Genomic DNA, 22,132 nt, shown 5'->3' with positions numbered 1-22,132 from the left:
TTAAATATCCGTAAAAACTTAATAATAAAATTCTGTTTCAAGAAGATTGCTTTTATATGGATAATTCTCGGTATATGTATTCCGAGAGAATACTGTAATAAAAATAGTCGTCGAGTGAGACACACACTGTTGAATTTTTATTTTGTTGAAAATATGAAGACCACCTTTCGACATGTTCGCTCGTCATATAACTCGCGCGCAATTTCCTTCTTTTATAAAAGCAAAATGTAGCAAATTTTATATAGCGTTGGTGTTATTCAGGGAACGTAACCATTTAACTTGTATTCACATTTATTGTATGGACTATCAAAAAAGATTCTAGTTAAAATTTTTTTAGTACTTTTTTAGCAATCAAAGATTAGTAATTAAATATTAAAGACATCACCTTCACGTTAAAAATAAAAAGCACCTTAATTAATTTTCTTTTGACTCATGACAATTACTGTTAAATTTCAAGTTGATCAATTCTCAACGTAATGTTTTGAAACGAAAAATAATGTAACGAAAATAATGTAACGAAAATAATGTAACGAAAATAATGTAACGAAAATAATGTTTCAAATGTGTATTCAATAGATATGTATATAAGATATCTTTATCTCAAACATACTATCAATATATGCAAAGCAACGTATTCCATTTTAGTATTCTAATTTTATATGCCAAAAACTTTGTTTCAATTTTTACGAAAGAGATATCAAGTTTCTATCGAGCTCAATAGCTCCTGTATAAAAATTAAATTGTTTTATAAAAAGAAAGAACTAAGAAGTCGACAAAAAATTACCATTCGTAGAGCTACTTGCGCAGTAAAATGGGACTGCTTTGTAATCGTTCTTCGTCTTTGAATCCACTCATCGGTCGTTATAGAACGATAAGAGTAACAATTAATATGAGATGGATCTCTGATAGCAGAAAATACAATTTCTGCAGTAAAATATTCTCTCATTGTCCGGTTGCTGCTTTTCGAGGTTCTTTGGACCATTTTAGCGGTTACCCTGACCGTTCTGCAGTTTTCTCAACGCTTCGGTGGAGCGACATGCATGGCGGTCACTGATCTAGCGCTAACGAGACTCTATTTGGATTCTTGAATATGCATAGAGCGAGCGCGTGAAGTGCTGGAAAGTAGATCACGAGGATCACTGAGTAAATAGGATCCACTTCGGTAAACTCGAGTCGCGACTTCGAATTGAGGTTTGTTCGCATATCTTGCGAGATTAGAAGACGCGTTACCTAAAAGTTAGGTATTTAGAATGTGCTTGAGCACGATTAAACCTGGAATATTTAATTTTAATGCACGCTGTATCCTTTAAGCTGGTGGCAAAACATGCTGCGAGAGGCATCCACACGCTGTATTAAGCTAGACTTTGTGTAATAATTTCCGATTAACTGAAACGTTTTCACGTTCCTCAAACATGCCTTTTTACGCTGTTTAAACGTGCCTGCGTTATGTTGTGAAAAATTTATATTCAGATTTGTTTCTCTTAATTTTTATTAGATTTGAATTTGAAGTTAAATGTATTCCAATTAAAATTTTTTAAAGGGCGATCAATGTTTTGCTTCGTGAAACTTTTTCGAGAGTCGCATCGATAAAGTTCATCGGTAGAATTTGCGACTGAAGGAAACTGTCTGGTGCACCAATTTCAGGTCACCAATGCATTTTATACAATTCGCAAATACTAAATGCGCAAGTGCTAAACTGTAATAATAAATTTCGCGGGTCGTGTCTTTCGTGATAATGCGCGGCGATGCGTTTGGCGATGCGAGTGCACATCGGGAACCCGCTTGAATCCGTATAACGGGTAATCCGGCCGGCCGATTAAAAGCGGCGGTTGTATGCAGTGGCGTGACCTATTGCGGACTGACAATGCGTGTCCCCGCATTTATGATTTCGATATGCGTTTGGCATTCGTTCCGCGCGCGCCTAGAAATATTCTGGCGTTGCCATAACGCCGCACACACCACCGTAATGATTCCGATCCGCCGGTAGAATGCGCGCGAGAATGGAGAGAATTCAAAAATATACCACCAAATACCGCCGTCGCCGATAAAAACAAACTGCAGTTTATCACGCGACGACGATCTTTTTTTACAGCATCCCTGATCGAACTAGATTATGTATTGTTGAGCCCGTATACACCACGAATACGCACTTTGATTGATGATCGGCACGTCAATCCCGGTTTACGTCCCAGAATAAATGTTTCAACAAATGCGGAAAATATTGTCGAGACATGTGTATGCGTTTTCTTAAAAAAGCAATAATATCCTGACTCAAATATGTGCGTCTTTAAAAAAAGATTGTTTTTTTATATATTATATAAATCTCTTGAACTTTGTTTTTAACAAGCAACAGCGTTGCATGTGCTGTTCGAAAATATTATTACAATTTTTCTTAAACATGTTTATACGATATTGTTATGCTAGGAAGATGTCTAAGCATTCCAGCATTATTCACAAACACCGACTGCTTACTTTTACATCTTAGAAGTATGTACAGACACATGTCAAAGTACACGCGCGCGATTCTAGTTATATAATAACCAGAAAATTAACAATCATGCCACTTTCTTTTTCTCTCTACTGGCAGTGAGCTCCAGCACATGCAGCGAAGAATGCGCGTCTCCACGTGTTCGATTGAAATGCATTTGGCATTCACTCGAGACGAAATACTGAGAAGTCATGTGTAGACATTTCTGCGATATAAAAGACAGGAGCCATAGCTGACGAAACTACCAATCAAGTCGATCAAACGAAAAGTCAATGTACGCACAACACAAGGAGAGAATCTCTGTCTTCGTACAACAGACACGACATTAAATGACTCATGAAACAAGAATTTTAGGAATTTAGGGGTTAACAACTTAAAAATTCACGATGTAAAAATTTACGTAAATTAAAAGTTAGTGAAAATCTAATTACATCGGTTCGAGGTTGCGTATCGCGTTATAATCGCAATTTCAAACTGGTGTTCCACTCAGAAGGTGCAAGATTAAGGATCGATGGCCAGTTTCGTACGCCACTATGTATGCAGCATGTATTCGCAGAGGGGAGGTATGTCTGTGCTGGCTTTACAAGTGACTACTGCGGAAGAAAAACAGATGCCTCGGGAATAGAGGAAAACTGTGCAGGTCGATTGGAACCGAGCCAAACACTTATATATTGGCGCATCTACCAACACCCACATCCGATACTCGCGTTATATTACTCGCTGTGTGTTTAACGCCTGCTGCATAATAAAATCGTCTCTCGTCGAGAGACACAGAACATCGCTAACCGCAAGGCTTATGTACGTCGTTCGGCGAATGACAAACATGCTATATGTTGTTAATAAATCACGCTATATTGGGGATTCTCCAGACAGCAGTTCAATCGGGATTAATTTCTAGTGACAAGGAGTAATGTTTATTCGCGCAAATTGAAATCAAATGAAACTAGCGCAAAGTAAATCTCATTTGCCAAGGCGAAAAATGCACATCAGTTAAAACAGACAAATTACGCTGGTAATGTGCGAATAGTCGCTCTATTCAATACAATTGTCTCTCGTTAACTGATTTTCAATGAAGAATGACAAACAATGATTATTTAAGTGCTTTAATGCGTAAGCGTATGCATCGCGTTCCGATTTTAGTCAAGGGAAAGCCCGTTGTAAATTATTTCGCGTACGCAAAATCCATTTCACATAATAATAATCTTCGTCGATACAATAAATATATATAAATCAGCTTTGTTTCTTGTAATCGCTCGCAATCCTCTCTCGACCAAAATATTAACCGATTTTATTTATAATATTTGACGGATGTATATTCCCTCGACAATGATCGGCGATTTAAATAGTAGTTATTGACTGCGCATAATATTAACGTTGTAATACCCATTTTAAAGTTATTATTCACTTCGACAACCCAGGATTTAATACGTTGCGAAAACGCATTTACTGCGGAAAATGTAGGATAATTGAAGAATAATCGATACAAATCATCTCATCAGACATAAATAACATTTTCGATAAAATGCTGCGGTGTCACTTGAATAATTTGCGCTGATAAAAGGAACATAAATTTCATAATTATTGGTCCTAATGCACGTGTAGGTGCATTAGAATTTGATCTTTTTCGAAAAATTGGAATCTGGATCAGGTATCTAGATTTGAAACTTACAATTTTTAACTCTTTTGCTCCTAACGAGTTCCGATTATAGTTGCATTGATAAAATAGTTTATAAATTAAATATAAGTTTACATAAATATTTTAAAGTTCATTTTGTTTTTAGAAAAATATAATGGAATAAGTAAGTAAGACCAGATGCTCAGATACGTAATGCTAGCGGTCTATTTAGCGTAATGCTATTGCCACACTCTCTATAATCGCTACTCGTAGCGAAAGGGTTGATCCTTTAGTTTCTCTAAATCTTCCATCGACGTAAGAGCTCGCGATCTTTGTCGATTCTAGAGAAACATGACGTAATCTATTCCTCGGAATAGCCGTCTCAATGCTTCCCATGAGCTTCCCTTAACGACCTTCCGAAGACCAACGACGGCATGAAACTTACCGAAAGCCGTAATCTTCCGTTATCGAGCGACCGTAAATCTGGACAAAATGACGATCTCAATTCCGGGATTTCGTTAACCGATTCGAGTGCGCAAAGTGGATCGGCAGACTAATGGACAGTTGCCGGGAAGAAACGGTGGCAGGCGCGAATTTAATATAATATATACATATGTACATATGTATGTAGATACATATTAGGTTGGTGCATAAGTTTTTGCCGATGGATCGATGACTGCATCGCCTCAAAAGGTGATTCTTTCTTTCGACGTGATATTTGCATATTGCCGGAAAGATGCGAAAAAGTCGTAGAAAACGATGGAAAACTTTGATTGATTTATGCTGTATCGATTGTTTCATTTCAATAAAGAAGAATTGCAAAATCGGCAAGAATTTATGCACCGACCTAATACATGTATATATATATATATATATATATAACGTGACAAGCATTTCGGTAACCCAACACTCGTCTACGGCTCTGTTTATTCCGGCCCAACGACTATGAAACGCTGCCAAGTACAAAGCATAGAAGGAACTGCATTTGTTACCATGATGTGTGCTCTCGCATAAGGCTGCGGTTGCCTATTACGTCACCACCTTCTGTCTCCTTTGATCGGGGTTAACGGGAAATCCCAAAACACCCATGAAATCACGAGGAGGCAAAACGGAACGTGCAACTCGATAAACTGCTTCTCGTACTTTTATTATGTTATCAATTCTATTAATCGATTAAACTCGATAAAATCATATAAATTTAAATAGATTTCTACGGTGTAACTGGAGCGAGAGTAATAACGAAGATAATGCTATAAACAAGAAAAAGCGAATCACTTAAAGATATTTCCTACTTTTTATTACATGAAACTGAAATACAGTCTCTCTCACAGCGAAACTAGAATACGCTTTTATTAAATCATTAACTAGAGGAAGCGAGATAAATTTCATGCATTTCTGTCAGACTGCGGCAAGTACAAGAAGCCAAAGTATAATTACAGGAGATGATATTAGGACGAGAGATGATATTCGTGGGGTGCCTTCCTTTATGAATGTCCGATGTAACTAGTGACAGAGACGTTTTAACGTGTATACTTGGCGTAATTGGAAGCCAAAGCGATAGTATCCGTTCAAATGTAACGGTCTCTAGTAGGACATGCGACCCGTTTGCAAGAAATTATAATCGCTGACATTAATATTCATGTCTGCGGCTCCCAATGGTATCGTTTGCATCGCGGCCGTCATGAAGTCGGTTTAATGTGAAACGAGGTAGAAAGTATACATAGACGTATATTAGATATGGTATTTGCCGTTGCTATTGACTCCGACATGCGTGCAAACACAAATCGTTGGCATTTTGGATGGGTGGCAGCAGGAATTAGATACAGCAATTACATCGATACTATTTGTGTAAAACGCCAACATTTCATATCGATTATCTATAACACATGATGTTTGCATTCTCTATTTTGACCGGATTATTTGGGAGACGAAACAAGGTCCTCGATTTGCACCTCGACAGCACCCAGCTGATGAAATTCAAAAAATAGAAATTCGACAAACTGGAATGCATGTACGATCGTATTATCCGTTTGCTTCGAATCTTTATCTTTGAAATATTTGAGCACGTTTGATGGATACGTCTCTCTGAACTCTCGATGGCAAAGAACACGGAGACTGTCAAAATATCTCCAACGAGATGACAGCCGCTCAATGGTACGAAGTAACGCACAGATGACATATTGAGATAATCAATCAGCATCGCGGGAAGGAGGCAACAATGAGAGCGACGTTCGTATTTTTCAAAAGTTTCTACATACATAATAAAGAAGAATCGTTTATGTATTTAAATATCGGCGCATTAATAATTTATAAATTTTCGCAATGAAAAGAACGTATCGGAAATTTAAATTCAAATTCTACGAATACGTTGTCTTATTTCTATACAAATATAATCAAGATCCTACTTTGATTTTTTTCCTGAAAAATTCGCCTCTAAGGTGAGTCTATTCTTTATACAAAACGAGAAGGAGCGTTCAAATGTTCTTCTTGCGTTGTCTCATGCGCTAATGTATATTTGTCTGCGACTATGGCAGCCGGGATTGATGGAATCGCAGGAAGTCAGCGTCAGAAATTCAAAGGAGATTTCTCTCAATGTCCGCGGACACACGCGGCTGCTTGCATATGCGCCGATGCATGCGAGGATTCTCATCGATTATGTGCCAGGTTAACGACGACGAGAACGACGACTACGACGACGGTAGTATATGCGGGCGCATATAAATAATGCATCACCGTGTCGTTCGAGGGGGGCATCCCACAAATATCCATGAAACGTCGATGGCAGCGATGACCTCGTGGCACTCGTGGATTGCCCGGTTGAGTTATCGCTCAACATTCGTCGTTTCTACAAACGTTCACCTAAGAGATTTCACGAAATTGCTAAATTTTCAGCTATTACAAGACATTTGCAACGAAAAAGAATTAGGATCGTGCATCGCACTCCAGAAAGTCAAATAATACGGTATCAATCGCAATATTACAGATGCAAGTTAAAATAAGCTTTGAAGCGGAAGAAAATAAAAGAATTTAGCAGTTGATATCGAAATTTAATCGACTTTTACTTTTTATTTTAACGCGGCGCGTTAATTCATAGTTAAAAACAGGCGCGTTTTGATGGAATGCGCACGTGTATTAAATGCATGAGCAGAAATAGCGCGAATTGGATCTAATTTATGGAGCGTCGTGGCGCCTAAAAACAGGATTGCGTCCCCTTTATTCGATTTATCGATGTTTTCGCATAAAATCAAGAACTACCACAGCGCTCAACCGCAACGTTTAGCCAATTGTTTATGTTGCACGCACACAGCATACATGTTCGCTTTGTTTGCAAGTGGCGTGGTAACGATGACGTATTTGGCACAAACCGTTCCGTGTGCCTTAAGATCTACATTGCACAAGATGAGACATGAAGTTATATTTGAGTTCGGTTCGTCAAGAAGAGACTCGATGGCATATAAATCAGAATTGACCTTACAATATCGTGACTTTATAAAATCACGGTTGGCTGAATAAATGATTTATCGAATTATAAAACGATCAGTACGATTAAAATGCTGGTAGATTGTCCTCAAAGTTTACATAATTTTCTTTGTTATAATATATTTTACTCATTTTAGCTTCCGGCTAAAAGAGCTTTACGAAATATTTTCTGGATAATATCCGTGACGAGAGTTATGCATATTTCGGACGGGCTAATTTATTCTCGCCCGCGTATGTTCACAGGAGACGCGGACGGCTACGGCAAATATTTAGTAAAAGTCGACTCGCGGGTTTTTGGCTTCGGTCGCGAACTCCAAACACGATCCAGCAGGCGGTGGGAAACTATTCCGTTAACGGCACAGCACGGGCGGGAATTTAGGTTTTCCACCGGTTTCGGGAAAAGTTTCGTGGCGCGCAACTTCCTCTGGCAACAAAGCGGCTATCTGGCCACCACGGGCAACAAATAAATACCCCAGGGGGATTACTCGCGATAATCGACGGTGTTCGTGAGTAATCGAAGTTGCTGGCTGTTGGACCGAAACGTTCCAGCGAACAAGAGTGATTAGACGCGAGTGCAGCGTCGCATTTTCTATGCGCCTCGTTAGCCTGAAAACTCATTGTGTTTAACTCATTTAGGATTTTCTTGTGATTTGCCAGCGCTTTTTCAACCATTACTGAAGAGATTTTATTAAACTTTGACTCTTCCATTTATTAAACAATGTATAACATATACAAGCTGTTTTCAAATCTCGGAATGTGGCAATAACTTTTTACGTAAATAATTGAAATCATTTTCTTTTTAGGAGAAATTTGAAAGACAATTTTTTCATTTTCTTACAATATCCAGTATTAGATAAATCTGAAATCTTCTTGCTTTTATTATGGTCATGTAGAAAATCTCTTTGGTATTCCCGTTCCTAAAAAGGAAGAGAGTGCTGTTTTCAAATGAAATGGTACCCACGTGACGGCATTCCTTCGCACCATTGAATTTATTTTCATCCATAAGCAATCACGTATGTGCTTTTAGAATATCTTATGATTCGCATTACTTTCAATCGATTATTCCAGCTGTTTCCGCTCTATAGTGTCTTTTGTTATTATTTCACTCATCGAGTCTGCATCTCGTATGCACGGATCATTCTTGGCGATCGCGTTAGTGGTTCACGCGACAGGATGATCGTGTCAGATATCCCAAGTCGCGATCATCGTCGATGATCTTGGCAGATTGTGCGAGGTGTGCTGCAGACCAATCGCGCAACTTGGCGGCAAACCGCGGTCGATCGAACGTGACCATTGTTGTTCAGCGCATCCTCCGAATCGCCTGCACGTGCTCTCGGCGCGACGTCGCGAGCGCTCTCGACGATCCCGGTCACGAACCCATCGTTCCCGTCATCAGACGAGATTTCGCGTTTCCGCATCTGGCTGACTCACAATTCTCATCGCGCGCACGTACGAACGAAACGCCCGCACTCCGGCGACCATTGTTTCGCACGCGCGAAACCGAACGCAGCTGCGACGCAGAGCGTTTGTCTCCCTCGTTGCGATGCACTGCGACGAAATGCCGTAAATTCGCCGGGATCGGATTGTCGTTCGCTCTCGAGGACGAGAACGATTTCAGGTAAATTCACTTCCCCACCCGAATTTATGGCTTTCGAGAAAGAATATCATGTTTGTTCACAACGCATTATCATTGATCTTTATATACCGTGTTTTAAATAATTTATGTACGAAAATTTCTTAACGTTTATTCTAAAATGCTACATTACGACGTGTAAAAACAGTACAAGCTGTCTAGATTAACGTTTTTGTACAAGAAACTAAAAATAGTTTGGTAACTTGTAACTCGCGTATTCGTGATGTGATTTTGGATTCAACAACTGGAACGGAAAATCAAATGAGCGAGCAGCCGGAACTAGATTGAATTATCCAATTAAATATTTCCTCTGCACGATCCTTGCGTCCGGTGCATAGCATCGCACCCGTTGCATCAAAGACAGTCACGTGCGCGCCACATCGCGATCAGCTGGTGGATCCTTATCCACTGTGCTCGGTATGCTCGGCAGAGATCACGTGTTGCTTCGGCAACGAACAATGAAACGTAACAAACAGAGAGAACGAGAGAGAGAACGAGAGAGGAGAAGGGGGGAGAGACTGGATTCGCTGAATCGCTACAAGCGGATACTCGAATGAAACGTACAAAGCGGATATCCGGCGAGTATCAAGGAGATTCCGAGTTCTAAGCGAGGATCGAGTGCAAAGTGCCACCAATGTATATCGAATGGACGCTAAGCCGAGTGCAAATCTAATATTGAAATACTGTCTGACAGCCAGCGACACGAATCCTGCACCGACGCCAGGCTAAAGTAAAATGACTGTTAAACCGATATCACGCGGACATAAACTACTGTCAAAACTATACCGAGCCGGAACATCGGCCCAACGTTATCGCGGGAAGTCGTGTCGGAGAGACGTGTTATCAGCACTAATACGAATACCGAACACATGCAGCTACTGCTACCAAAGCAAGGCTACTGCGTCCAGCTATCGATTATTAGGCAGATCACCAAAGCGATGCGTAACGTTCCGCAAATTCTTATCGAGCTGGCACCGAGTACGCGTTAAACAGACGCGGAACACGTGCCAACAAATATGTACCGATGACCAAAACGGCGACCAACGGTCAGGTACCAACGAATCATTAACTGATCATCATCTTCGCTCATCATGCGCGTTCAAAGCTGCCTGGACGGGCACTGCTCCGATGCAGGACTGACAAAGACGAACGTCGAGGCGATGTTGAAGCGCGTGCGAGAAAGAGACGGACGGGAAGAGGTACGCACTCCACACACTCCGACGCCGCTGCCAGGCGTGTGGGAGACGGAACGATGAAAGGGGGGCCGGTGACGGAGCGCGAGCGACCGTAGCGAGGAACCAGCGGAGTGAGCTAGAATGAAAACACCACGGGAGGAGCACCGAGGGGGTGGCGGTCGGCGGCGGCGAGTAGGTAGGAGTCACGAGGGCATGCGGAGCGGCGGCGAGCGGGTGGCGGGTGGCAGAGCGCGAGGCCGAGCCTCGAGAGTCGGCGGCACAGTGCCGGTTCTCTCACTTGTTGAGTGCGCCGAGTCGGCGAGTCGACGACGAGACGAGCAGAGCTCGCGGACCGCCGCCGGAGACGACGACGTGGTCGCTCGCGTGGTGCAGCGCGTTCCGTCTGCTCCGCGCGTCGTTGAGAGACCGGCCGGCCGGCCAGCCAGCCTCCCTCGTGGAACGCGCGCGGAAATCGCGAGAGTTCCGCGAAAATCCGTGCACCGCGCGCGGGGGTTGACACGTGGGGTCGATACGTGTGAGGGGGTGGGGACACGTGCCGCACGCACGCGGTGCAGCCACGTGTGCGGCGACGCGCGCATCGCAGGGGTAGCACGGTGGTGCGACGCGGAGGCGCGCGGTACGAAAGCCGGTATGCGATAACAGTGCGTTGCCGCATCAATAATAACGAGCGGCCGAGTGCACGCACGGGAGAGCGAGAGTGCGGAAAGAGTCTTCCGGGAAAGGCGGCCTGCACGGACTATTTTCGAGTGCCAGGGAGAGAACTTCCGCCGACCGCGCGCAACTGTCGCGGCGAGCGCGTGCCCATCGTGATACGAATGGCCCGCGATCAAATCATAGTGATGGCTTGAAACCGTGTGAGATGTGAAAACGGCGTAGTCCAGGTCGAATTAATTGGTGCATCGATTGAAATCTGGATTGCGCCCACACCTTATTGTTCTTTATTGCCTCTCCGTTTGTAATTATATCTTCGTTATTTCCAATTATTGTTGTTATTACTGTCATTCGTCAGGCTCATACGCAGTGCCCGTTATCACCCGGTTTCATCGAGGATCGTGTATCATAGTGATCGTTACAGTGAATAGATCGAGATATTATAAAATCTCGAATCGAAAGCCGATTCGAATCGCCACTTTATCATCGTCTCACCTACAGCACTACCATTGTTATCCCCGGTTATTGTTATCGCGGTTGTCACGTATATCAAGATTGCATAACTACCGGATGATAGTCGGTTACATAATGATCCAGCAGTGATCGGTGATCCGTGGACGGAGCAGCCTCTAAAGACGAACGTGAGGAGGACGAGCGAGCACGTGCTGCGCAGGAGTGTCGTCGCGAGACAGCGCGGTTCCGCGTTCATCGGATCAATTCAGAAAGCACCAAAGTTTCGGTACCGATCAACGTAGTGACGTGCTCTTTCGTGAAAAGGAGTTTAACTTGGTTGCTTGTCGAGCTGACCGCGACTAATCGTACGGAGGAAGTCGCGGGATCCACGAACAGGAAAGCTCGCGATGGCAGTTTGATAGTGTAGCCAAAGCGACGGAGCGTATAATTCCGGCGAAGTGGAGACTTCGAGAAGGACAACGAGGACGCGGGAAGTGACGCATGATGGCGATGAAAAGCCAGAAGCACCGGCACACCACCGGTACCAACATTGGTTTCTCCAAAACTCATTATCCGCCTATCAGCCAGGCTTACTGGGCGCCGCAGGCGCAAACTGCTCCTTACTCCGTCCCAGGTATTGGCTTATCAATCCCCGATAATGCACAGATCGGCACGAATGATTGTTCTTCAGGATTAGTCGCACAAATAGCTGCCGGAGTCCGAGGGTCGCTTGTTTGTCATGGATACGAGATCAAAGGCCCATTCTCGTGTCACGTACTTTTAACGTTAAATAATATGTATAAATTTAACACTGAAATGTATTCATCCCATTCTCAGCTTGTGATAACACGTTGTGTGCTATATTCCTTTTTATTGGATTAAAAAGTAACAGAGATGATTTACTTGACCGCGTTTTGCTGTTAATGAGTACAATGGGAGGATTTGGCAGTGAAGATATAGTTATCGGTTGTACACGTTAGAGTAGCATTTCTGCTACGATTAATAATCACTGCTCCTGTTTCGATGATAAATATATCTATGGTATATTTTTAAGTAACACCAGAAAACGCGATGTGTGCTCATATTTAAAATATTATTATGATTACGTAATTAGAAGAGACGCCAATTATATAAACATGACCGGAGCTTTGTATACCTGGGAACCCGTGCCAAGATTCTCGCGCAAGTCCACATGCTCCGAATTTTTTTACGTCAAGCTAACCGGTATAGACATATGATCTGCAATCTACAATGTGTGGTCACATTTACTCTCCTAATTGCTTTTCTAATAATAGCCCTTTGTGAGAGGATTAAAATAGATACCGTCACATAAAGTACACAGGAATTTATCGTGAAAGGAGAGGCCGCAACATTGGCAAAGACCTTTCGTGCCATATCTTTGTATTCAAATTATATTTAAATCAAAGTACCATTGTAGGAATAAAGTATAAGATAATTACATGTAATTTCCTATATAAAAGGTAGAATTTTTTATGCATCATTCATATATGCGCAGTCGAAATTATTATTTGAACAGAAACGGATTTTAGCGAGTTTTAACTGAATCATACATCTTGTGAGTTGCATATTGCATCAAGCAATTGCAAGTTCGCAAACTTTGAGATTAATTATTTATTAATAGATATCACAGTCAATACATTTCTCCCTTGTAAAGTTCTGTTTTCTATGTTAGAGATTTGTGAATTATCTCTTTACGATTAATATTTGAACTATAAAATAACAATTACATTCGTAATAACAAGTCACACAAAGTTCATGCATATCCAATACAATGCGCTGCATTATATCCCTGATATCAATATTAAATCGCCCCAACAGTGCAACAATCGGTTATCTCGCAGACGAGTCGTTTCCTTTTTCGATAATAATTATCTACGAAAAACGGTTGCTTCGAGGTAGGATGAGAAGGACTGCTCTCACCCATGCCGATGCATCGAGACTTGCACTGGCAAAAAATCGATTTATCGATTTAGAATCGGAGAGGCTCGCAAGGTGACATCGGCCTGTCGAAGCCATTGACGTTATGAATAGTCAGAAGCGGTTCGCGAACCGTCGAAGAGAATGAATAAGTGCGTACGTACCTGCATAAATATACATGACCGCGTTGCGTGTACCGCTTGAGCCATCACTATTAATAAAATAAAGGTATCCCGACTGCGTCGGACGTGTACGTGTCACTGCGCCGGCAGTCAATATCCGCGTCTATCTGAGACGTCCAAAAGGATCTTCTCCCGCCGACTATTTTCGGCCGATCATAACTGGCAACTGGTCGATCGCTAGCGTTTGAACCTTTTAGCATCCGTTCGACTATACAGTCTCCTTTTTACATAAATCAAATATCCGGTTTTCAATAGTATTCGTAGAAATATCGAGTAGAAATATCGAGTAGAAATATCGAGTTCAAATTTATTTCTGTTTTCTCTTTTTTTCATTAAAACTTAGGTAAATAATCGTATTTGAAGGAGTAATAATGATAGTAATAATTATTGTCACAAATCGTTCAACAATTTCAGCATGTTGTTCAATCGACAAATGGCGTAGAGTTTGTGCTATAACAGAATACCAATATACATCATCAAAAAGGAAAATCGATGAAAATCGATTGAAAATCGTTGTCAAGGAAACTGTCACTATCAGCTGACTGGATTGAACCAGGCACTCCGCGTAGGATTAAACGATTCATTTTACCCGAATAACAACTCGTAACCGACGTGTTCTAGAAAATGGAAATGCCGGTCGTTCGATTGACGGGGCGAATGAAAGTTCACGATTGAAAAGTTGTCCATGTCTTTAACTTGTTTCGCAAACAACATCGTTTCCGAGAGGAACAATCGCCAGGATATTAACGGAGGCATCTACAACAATAGCGTGGGTTTGGCAAAAGCGAAAGTGTGTTTATAGCAATCATTGCAAAGCGATTGCATTAACCGATCGCGTCGTGACTGAAATGAGGTTGCTCACACTCCGTAGATTTCACGCGCATAATGCGATTAGAAGGTCGTGTTTATCAAGCTTGATTGATTGCACGCGCACCTACTTGCCGTGGACATCTGATGTAATTATCGGAACTATCGAAATAATATGAAATGCGAAATTATTTCAGAAGTCATCCGATCAAAATGTCCAAACATCCGGAAAAATAGAGAAAAAATGAATATCCGAACTCTAAATACCGCTTGCCAATTTACGAATATAGTTTGCCGGTAAAGTGACAGTTTCTACAGCTATAACGTAATAATTGTACAATTTAGCGGACGGCACTCTACGCATATGTACACAGCCTTTATGTGCTTTCAGTAGTCATGACATCAGATCACATAACATTCTTTGAATCTGTGTTTCGGCGCTATTATTAGGAGTAAAGCGTATACACTTGGAAGAACGTGTTATCCGCGCTCTGATTGTTCCTTCGAATCAAAGAGCAAACGTGTAAATCTCTTACTAATATCTTTTATCATCCAATTATCCATTCGCTGCATTTCACGTGATTTCTTTCTCCTTCATGGTTTACGGTCACTGCGTAATCCCATTTATCTCAGTGCCGGGTAATTAATAATGAGGTCCAGTAATAATTCACAATATATCGACAAGCGCGTCAGAGATTGCTGTAATAAAAGGATTTCATCGATCGATCCTCGAGGATTCGGACGTTTCCAGGATTACGGACTCATAAATCACGCGTAATGATTTTCGCGAACAATCAAGCATAGCGTGTACCGTGTGGCCCGGCATTTTATTCTTGCAGTTTCCGCTCCTTCTGGCTCCGAGACACGTGGGTGTTTGTTCGTCAGCCGCGTTTACCCGACAATAGATTTCACGCGAGCAGAAGCGCTTTACGACTTGCCCGGCGATGAAGATAATTTACGGTGATTTGTCGGCACGTTATTCGAGCGCTATCGTCCAAGGAATTTACGCCGCTTCTATATATGCACCGCGCGACACACACGAGCACGAGAAACCGCTACGTAAAAGTTTCAACCACTCGCTTTTGAAAGCGTGTCGTATAACCCGCTCGCTATTTTTTTAACGTCTCGCCTGGAAGGTCGACAAACCTTGTAATTTCTGTTTGCTAAACGGTTTTGTCTATCCCCGATAACAGAGCATAATTATGCGCGTGGTGTATGCACGAGATAAGAGTAGAGATAAAAAAGAAGGAGGAAACATATGCTTTCTATGTATCGACACGTTACGAATGTAGGAACTATAGCGGCGCTTTAATTTTGGAACCGAACTAATTGACCTACATCTCGCGATATGACTCGCGAGATGTTGGTATATAACATCAAAGGGATACTGTATACGTATCAGTTATTGCTCCCGTAAATCAATTAAACTATTTCAGCGCACCTTTGTCTTACGCCGTTTACTCGTGTGCGGTCGAAATAGAAGCGAACAATCAGAAGCACTCTCGTAGTAAAGTGGCTTGGCCGTACACGGGGCAGCGGCAGGAAGTCAAATAGAATTTCGCCGTCGATTATCGATCGCTCCCCGTGGAGACGAACAGGTGTACAGCTCGATCTCAGCTATTCGTTCGACACATGCGAATTTACCGCTACGGACACACTGACACACTGACAATTTCTCCCGTCGCGCGGGCGACCTTGCCTATGCGCGTATCCTTAAATAATCCATCCAAACCGGTTATTTGCATCGTTACGATTTCAGCGGTTTGCATCGAGGTAACGATCCCCGGGCTTTTTGCGCGCTTACTAAATCCGCCCGCGGCGGCTCTCTCCTCGGGGACGAGGTCGCGAAAGAAAGAACTATTGCTGCACATAAGTATTCTTATCGCGTCTCCGTTATGCGTTCGCAAGGTAAAAATATTTAACGCGTTTCGCAAGGCGCTAATCAAGTATGCGACTGGCACGTCCGTTATCCAAATAAGCTGCTGGCGTGACGACGTGACTTTTCCAAGTGGCTCTTCGCTGCTGCGCGCATGGTCTCGTCCTATTCTGAAAGATTTTGACTGACACTCGAAAGAATTCTCCTGATTTTTTCTGAATATCGCCTGATCTTTTAATACCAGTTCTATTTGTAGATATTATCTGAAGCAATTCCATCTTAATCCATCTTTGAAATTGTTAAAACGGGAAAATTGTCCTCATGAGGAGGATAATTGATAATATAACAGATTGACCAACGAATTATATCGTAATCAGATTGTAGACGATGCCAAACTGGCATATGGATGACGCAGATGACCATGAATAAGTTATCTTCCTCTCATCAATATCGCGAATATCTCATCGTAAGCACATTCGTCTGACAGTAACTTTACGTTGAAAACTGATAGCGTTGTGTGCGTCAACGCAAACGATATCACATTGCAGCAACATGAGTCTCTTCAACTAATAAAGCTGAGTAGACACTGCACTGTCGTGCAGTTCTTTGAACGAAGAAATTATAAAATAAAATAACGATACTGCAAAAAGACCAAATTGCAAGAATTGGAAATTCGAAGTTAATTGTATCAAGATATCGTTGAGGCATTTCCTTATCAAGACATTCAATGTCAAAAGTTTATCAATGACGATGAAAGATTATTCTGCCGTCAAACTTTTGATAAAGACGATTTCATGCTACTTGTGTGCAATTTTAGAAATCGCGAAAGTGTGACGGAAAATGTGAGTTCTCTTATAAATTTCGACGACTCTTTTGAGTGAGGATCTTCATCAATTTCAAATCAGCGGAAAACTCTAGCAATGTCGTGGCTCGATGCATTGATTTCCAAAGTAATCGATAACAAGTGTCGTAGGTAAAGCGGAAAGCGCGAATGAGAATCGCGTGGAATTCCGAGGGAGGAGAGAATACACAATAACGAACACACTTTCAAACATCCTTGACTTCCTTATATGCAGGCACGCGGGAAGTTACGTAATGAAAGTCGTCGAGTCACGGCAAAGCGGGTAAGAAGGATACGGCAAGAAAATGAGAGAAGAGAACCACACCATGTACCAGAATCCTTTGTCAGTGTTTCTGCTGCGTCAGATTATCCCGTGGAATTAGAAATCTTCGTTTGAGGGCTCGTCGCCGGCATTGTCGCTTATCTGAGATCCTTTTAACGAGCCTTTTGCCGGATTGAAACGAGAAACGCGCGCATCCAATTATACAGAATAAAATCTGTAAGTTTCGCAAAGTATATACAGCGAACATGTATCAACAATGCAGATTCTCAGTAACGAGCTCTTATTTTGAAATATTTTCCTTCGATCGTCTGTTTGCAAAGATTTTATTTGTCACGCGATTCTGTTTTCGAAGTCTTTGATATTTAATACTTTGAACATTAAGCAAAAATTTGTAATTTTTTGATAAAGTGCATATATTCTGGCAAAATACTGTGAAATAATTAATTAAAGAAAGCTTTTTCACCTATTAAGATTCGGTGATTTAAGTCGATCGTATATATAATTTCTAATTATAAAAATTATGAATTTGACGATAACAAATTTTTTCAAGTTTTGATACAGTGTTTCTCATTAAAACATATATCTAAAACATTCTATAGAATTAGTGAAACAGGCAAGTAATGTAATAGCGAAAGACAATACATTCAGAATCTCACGGTTGGTAACGTATCAAGCCTATTTTAATGTATGTTGCTAAACATATGTCAACGAAGGATAACAAGATACGAATTACATACGTTATGTAACCGTGCGCGTAATGTAAAGTCTAGAATAAAGGCAAAATTTATTATGCAAGAGATATCATTTGATATTGTTATTATACACCGTATCATTTTTAGCAAATGAATGGTCGTAGAGTTTTGTATCTTTTAATTTGCAGACTTGTTGTGCATTGACTTTTATTGCTAAATAGTTCTCACCTTTAATCAAGATTGCAGACATAATGTAACGAATTATGCAGGTAACTAAATTGTAATGTTCTAGTTATATGAATATATAATTATTCAGGTTACAAAAGATTGATCTTGATAATACATATAATAAGTAATCAACATTTTCATACGTATATCATCATATATCACCGATATGTATTAATAAAACAGACGATTTTTACACAAAAAAAATTAAAAATCTTTCTACACACGCAACATCCAAAAGAATTTTATAACTTTCTCTAAAAAGAAAAAAGATAATATTGTTCCTCGTGTAATTTATATCATAATTTATATTCTAATTTCAATAAAGCACAATTGACATAAACGAGCTTAATATCCATCTTAATTATTACACAACGATTAATAATTGATGTACTAAAAATAATTTTCTAAGTTATCCAATCAAAATTGCTTTCTTGAACGAGCTTGTTCATGTCGATTAAGATTCTTTTAGAAATCGCGCGACCTTGTAATCGCGGCAGACGTATGAGCGCACATATCCAAGAAACAGTGAATTGCGCTATTGTGAGCGCGCCATTTTTATGACGTGCGATGACTCGCTCATGACTCTTTTCTTGCGATCGCATCTGCGAGGCGGTCAGCACGAGGAGTTAAGTATAGTCAGGTGACGTACGTATGCTGGTGTGTGTTAATGGGTTGCGCAAGCGAGACGACTCGCCACGGTTACACGTCGATGCTTGACAAACTGCACATTTCTAATGTACTTGGCTGCATTAGCAAGCGGCGGCGATGGCGCGATATTTCTTCCGGCCTGACTCCGTTTACAGATTGCAGACCTACTTAACACGATCGCCACGTATCGTTCAAGGCAATCGTAGAAGTCAGAGATCAGTTGATCAAGACGTTGGAAGGGCCCGATGTGATGCGATGAAAATACCATCATTTGTAGTTGAACGCTTCGGTGTCTGAACCGCGACTGACCTTTTATAGCTATTATGCATTGGTTATTATGATGCCAAATCTGATCTTTTAGCTATTTATTTATTGTGCAAGACCAAGTCAGCCAAGTTACGGAGTTCAAAGATATTATTGCAGTTCGTGCATACCAGACTGAATTGAATGTAATTCTTCCATTTTCGTAGTTCTTTTAACGACAGTAATTCTATAAAAAGTTCTTCCTTTTTCTTTTATCTTTGTTGAAAAATGTTCAGTCAGTTGCATGTATTATGGTGTATACATATATGGAATTTGTATATTATTATATTTATACATATATTATTTAATATATTTTTACATATATATAATATATATAACACGTACTAATAACGTTCGAAATTTATCATATTCGAGTATGTATATAATATATGTACATTGTACTATATACGTCACTCCGTGAAATTCATATTTGGAGGAAGTTGCATCACGTCGGTCGTAATATTTTTCAAAAGCATAATATGCGGCCGCGTACTTCTTTAGAGATGTTAAAAAATTAATTTTCCCATGTGCGGTAGAGCGAGACATCGTTTCGTTTTGCATCGTCTTCTCCCTGCGGCGGCGGGATGTCGTTTTCTATTCCGCGAAATACGGAGCCCTCGAGCGTTTCTCTCAAAAGCGCAACTTTACAAACTCAGGAAAGTTAAGGCATCGTGCGATGCAAGACGACGCCACGTCAGTGTGTCAGTGGACCGAGCAGCGAAACGAGTTTCTTACCCAGCATTTAAACGTAACCGCAAGGTACGATGCCCTTCGCCGTCACGGTTTGGCGTACTACTTTCCATCTCTTTAATCGTCTCTTCATGGGTAATCTATATTCGAAGGGAGGATCATTGAGAATTGCAAAGATAAAATAAAATTAATGTTGAAAATTATACGCGAATATAATTTTTCAGTATTTTCAACAAATATTGAGTGAAAATGTTGAATGAGGTGTATGTGCTCTGTTCGATAATATAATTATTATATTGGAAAATTTTGTTATATATATTTAAACACAAACATGCACTTTCCACATACGCGTAAGGCGGTTGCGTAAGCCGTAAACCACAAAGATTCTCTCTCAAAAATATTGTTTGAATCATTAAACCGGACAATATATACCGGGTTTGCGTCTCTTATTTCAAGACCTGTACAACTCGAGGATTAAGTGACAGAATGATCCACGAATCGGAAATTGGTGACAAGGAAAGTAATGCGAACCGATCAAAGAGCGAGGTCAATGCTGATATCGCAGCGATGACGACGGACGACTTTGCTAGTAGCGTTTCGTCGGGAAATGAATTTGCAATGACAGGAAGGACAGGAAGGCGATTTGCATGCGACCTATATAGTCCCAGCTCATCGAGAAGTGTGAGTTCGCTCTCCCGACACGAATATATTCGTATCGTTTAGCTTGCGCGACAATCTCTTGCATAAATTCGACCAGAGTGTTCTGCGTTTTGCTTCATAATTTTTAGGGGATCAATAATGTAATATCGTGCGAATGACAACGATAAAATCCATCAAGCTTCCGCGGAAAGCCTGTGACAGATTGACTATGTCATATATCTTGGATGTCGACCATTACATAGTTTCGCTTCGAATTTTTCGCGTTTATCCTTACCATTTCAATCAATTCCTCATACAACTCAATATATGACCTCCAACATATGGCTGTGAGGATCTCTCTGCGAGGATCTGAGTCCAGTAAAACTTTTATTTCGATATAGCTTCTCGTATATTTTATAGTTCTGAAGAAATCCGATCGTAATATATCGGATTTGCGTCGAAAAGCTATTTGGGAGCTGCGCTATTCTGCAGGGAAGAACTATATAATATTGTGAATCTCTCCATAGTGTATCCCAAAACGACGATGCTAACGTGTTTAATGATCCTTTAATAGATGCAGGATTATTAGTAATTTTTTATTTAGATTAATAACTTCTAAGAATAACTTCAAACAAATAGATCTTTAATTTACGATCAGTTACGATCAATTACGAGCATCGCTTGTACTTACATAATACATAATACATAATAAAATATTAGATAAATATAAAATATGGAGAAGATATAAATTATATATATCAAGTGCTCCAGATCGTCATGCGGACATTCAAGCAATAATCCCGATCGTTCGATGCAGAGAGGGATTTCACTTGTGATACTTCTTTGCACGTTAACTCGCATGCATACGTGTTCCGCTTTCACTCGTATCTCGGCAGTCGTGTCGTCCCTGAAAAATCACGTAATTCGTTACGCTCGATGAGCGTTCCTGCCCGACGAACTCGACTAAATTGCTAAAAAATAGAGCGCACCATGTTTTCCTGCTATCCCACGCCACTGCAAATACTTTAACTCTCAATACTTTAGAAAATGCTATTCGGCGGTCACTTCGACTGCATAACAACTCATTTCGCGTTATCTACGTCGGTGTCCTTTAAGCCTTTTTTACATTTAACGCTATTTACTCGTTCGTTATCGGCTTATGTGTGGCGAATACCGTTTACCGACTATAATTCACGTTGCAAAAGTGCAAGCAATTTTCGTCTTTAGTCATTTTTATCAAGCAGAACATTCTTTTTAAGGCAATTCATTATTCAATAATAACAGGTTTGACAAAAGATATTTCTATGGACAAAGATCATACATTTGCCAAAGATTTGCGTAATAATTTGTTTTTAGTAGGAAGCAGATTTGTTTGTGAAATATTGTATCTTTATTCATTCTGTTTAATAATGGAATGCTAAATGATGCGATAATCTGTTTTATTACTTATTTGTACAATATGAAAGCCTTCTATTTATATATAGAACAA

The 22,132-nt window shown here is 40.7% G+C and overlaps 1 protein-coding gene across 19 annotated transcripts in view; it reads left to right on the top strand.

The window, feature by feature from the left end:
- The window catches only part of LOC105287975 (CUGBP Elav-like family member 2), a 457,839-nt gene that overhangs the window by 396,878 nt on the left and 38,829 nt on the right, over positions 1 to 22,132 (top strand). Inside the window, exon 1 of one of the 19 annotated variants that reach the window (XM_011353891.3) lies at positions 10,810 to 12,150. The exons of the other annotated variants lie outside the window; for them this stretch is intronic. Within the exon in view, the coding sequence (XP_011352193.1) occupies positions 12,018 to 12,150 (133 nt within the window). The 5' untranslated portion in view covers positions 10,810 to 12,017. Of the gene's footprint in view, positions 1 to 10,809; positions 12,151 to 22,132 lie in introns of those variants that run through there. 19 annotated transcript variants of the gene reach the window in all.

Source organism: Ooceraea biroi, chromosome 2 (assembly GCF_003672135.1).
Source record: "Ooceraea biroi isolate clonal line C1 chromosome 2, Obir_v5.4, whole genome shotgun sequence".
In the NCBI taxonomy this organism is placed as follows: domain Eukaryota; kingdom Metazoa; phylum Arthropoda; class Insecta; order Hymenoptera; family Formicidae; genus Ooceraea; species Ooceraea biroi.
This window is presented reverse-complemented; position numbering and strand designations above follow the sequence as displayed.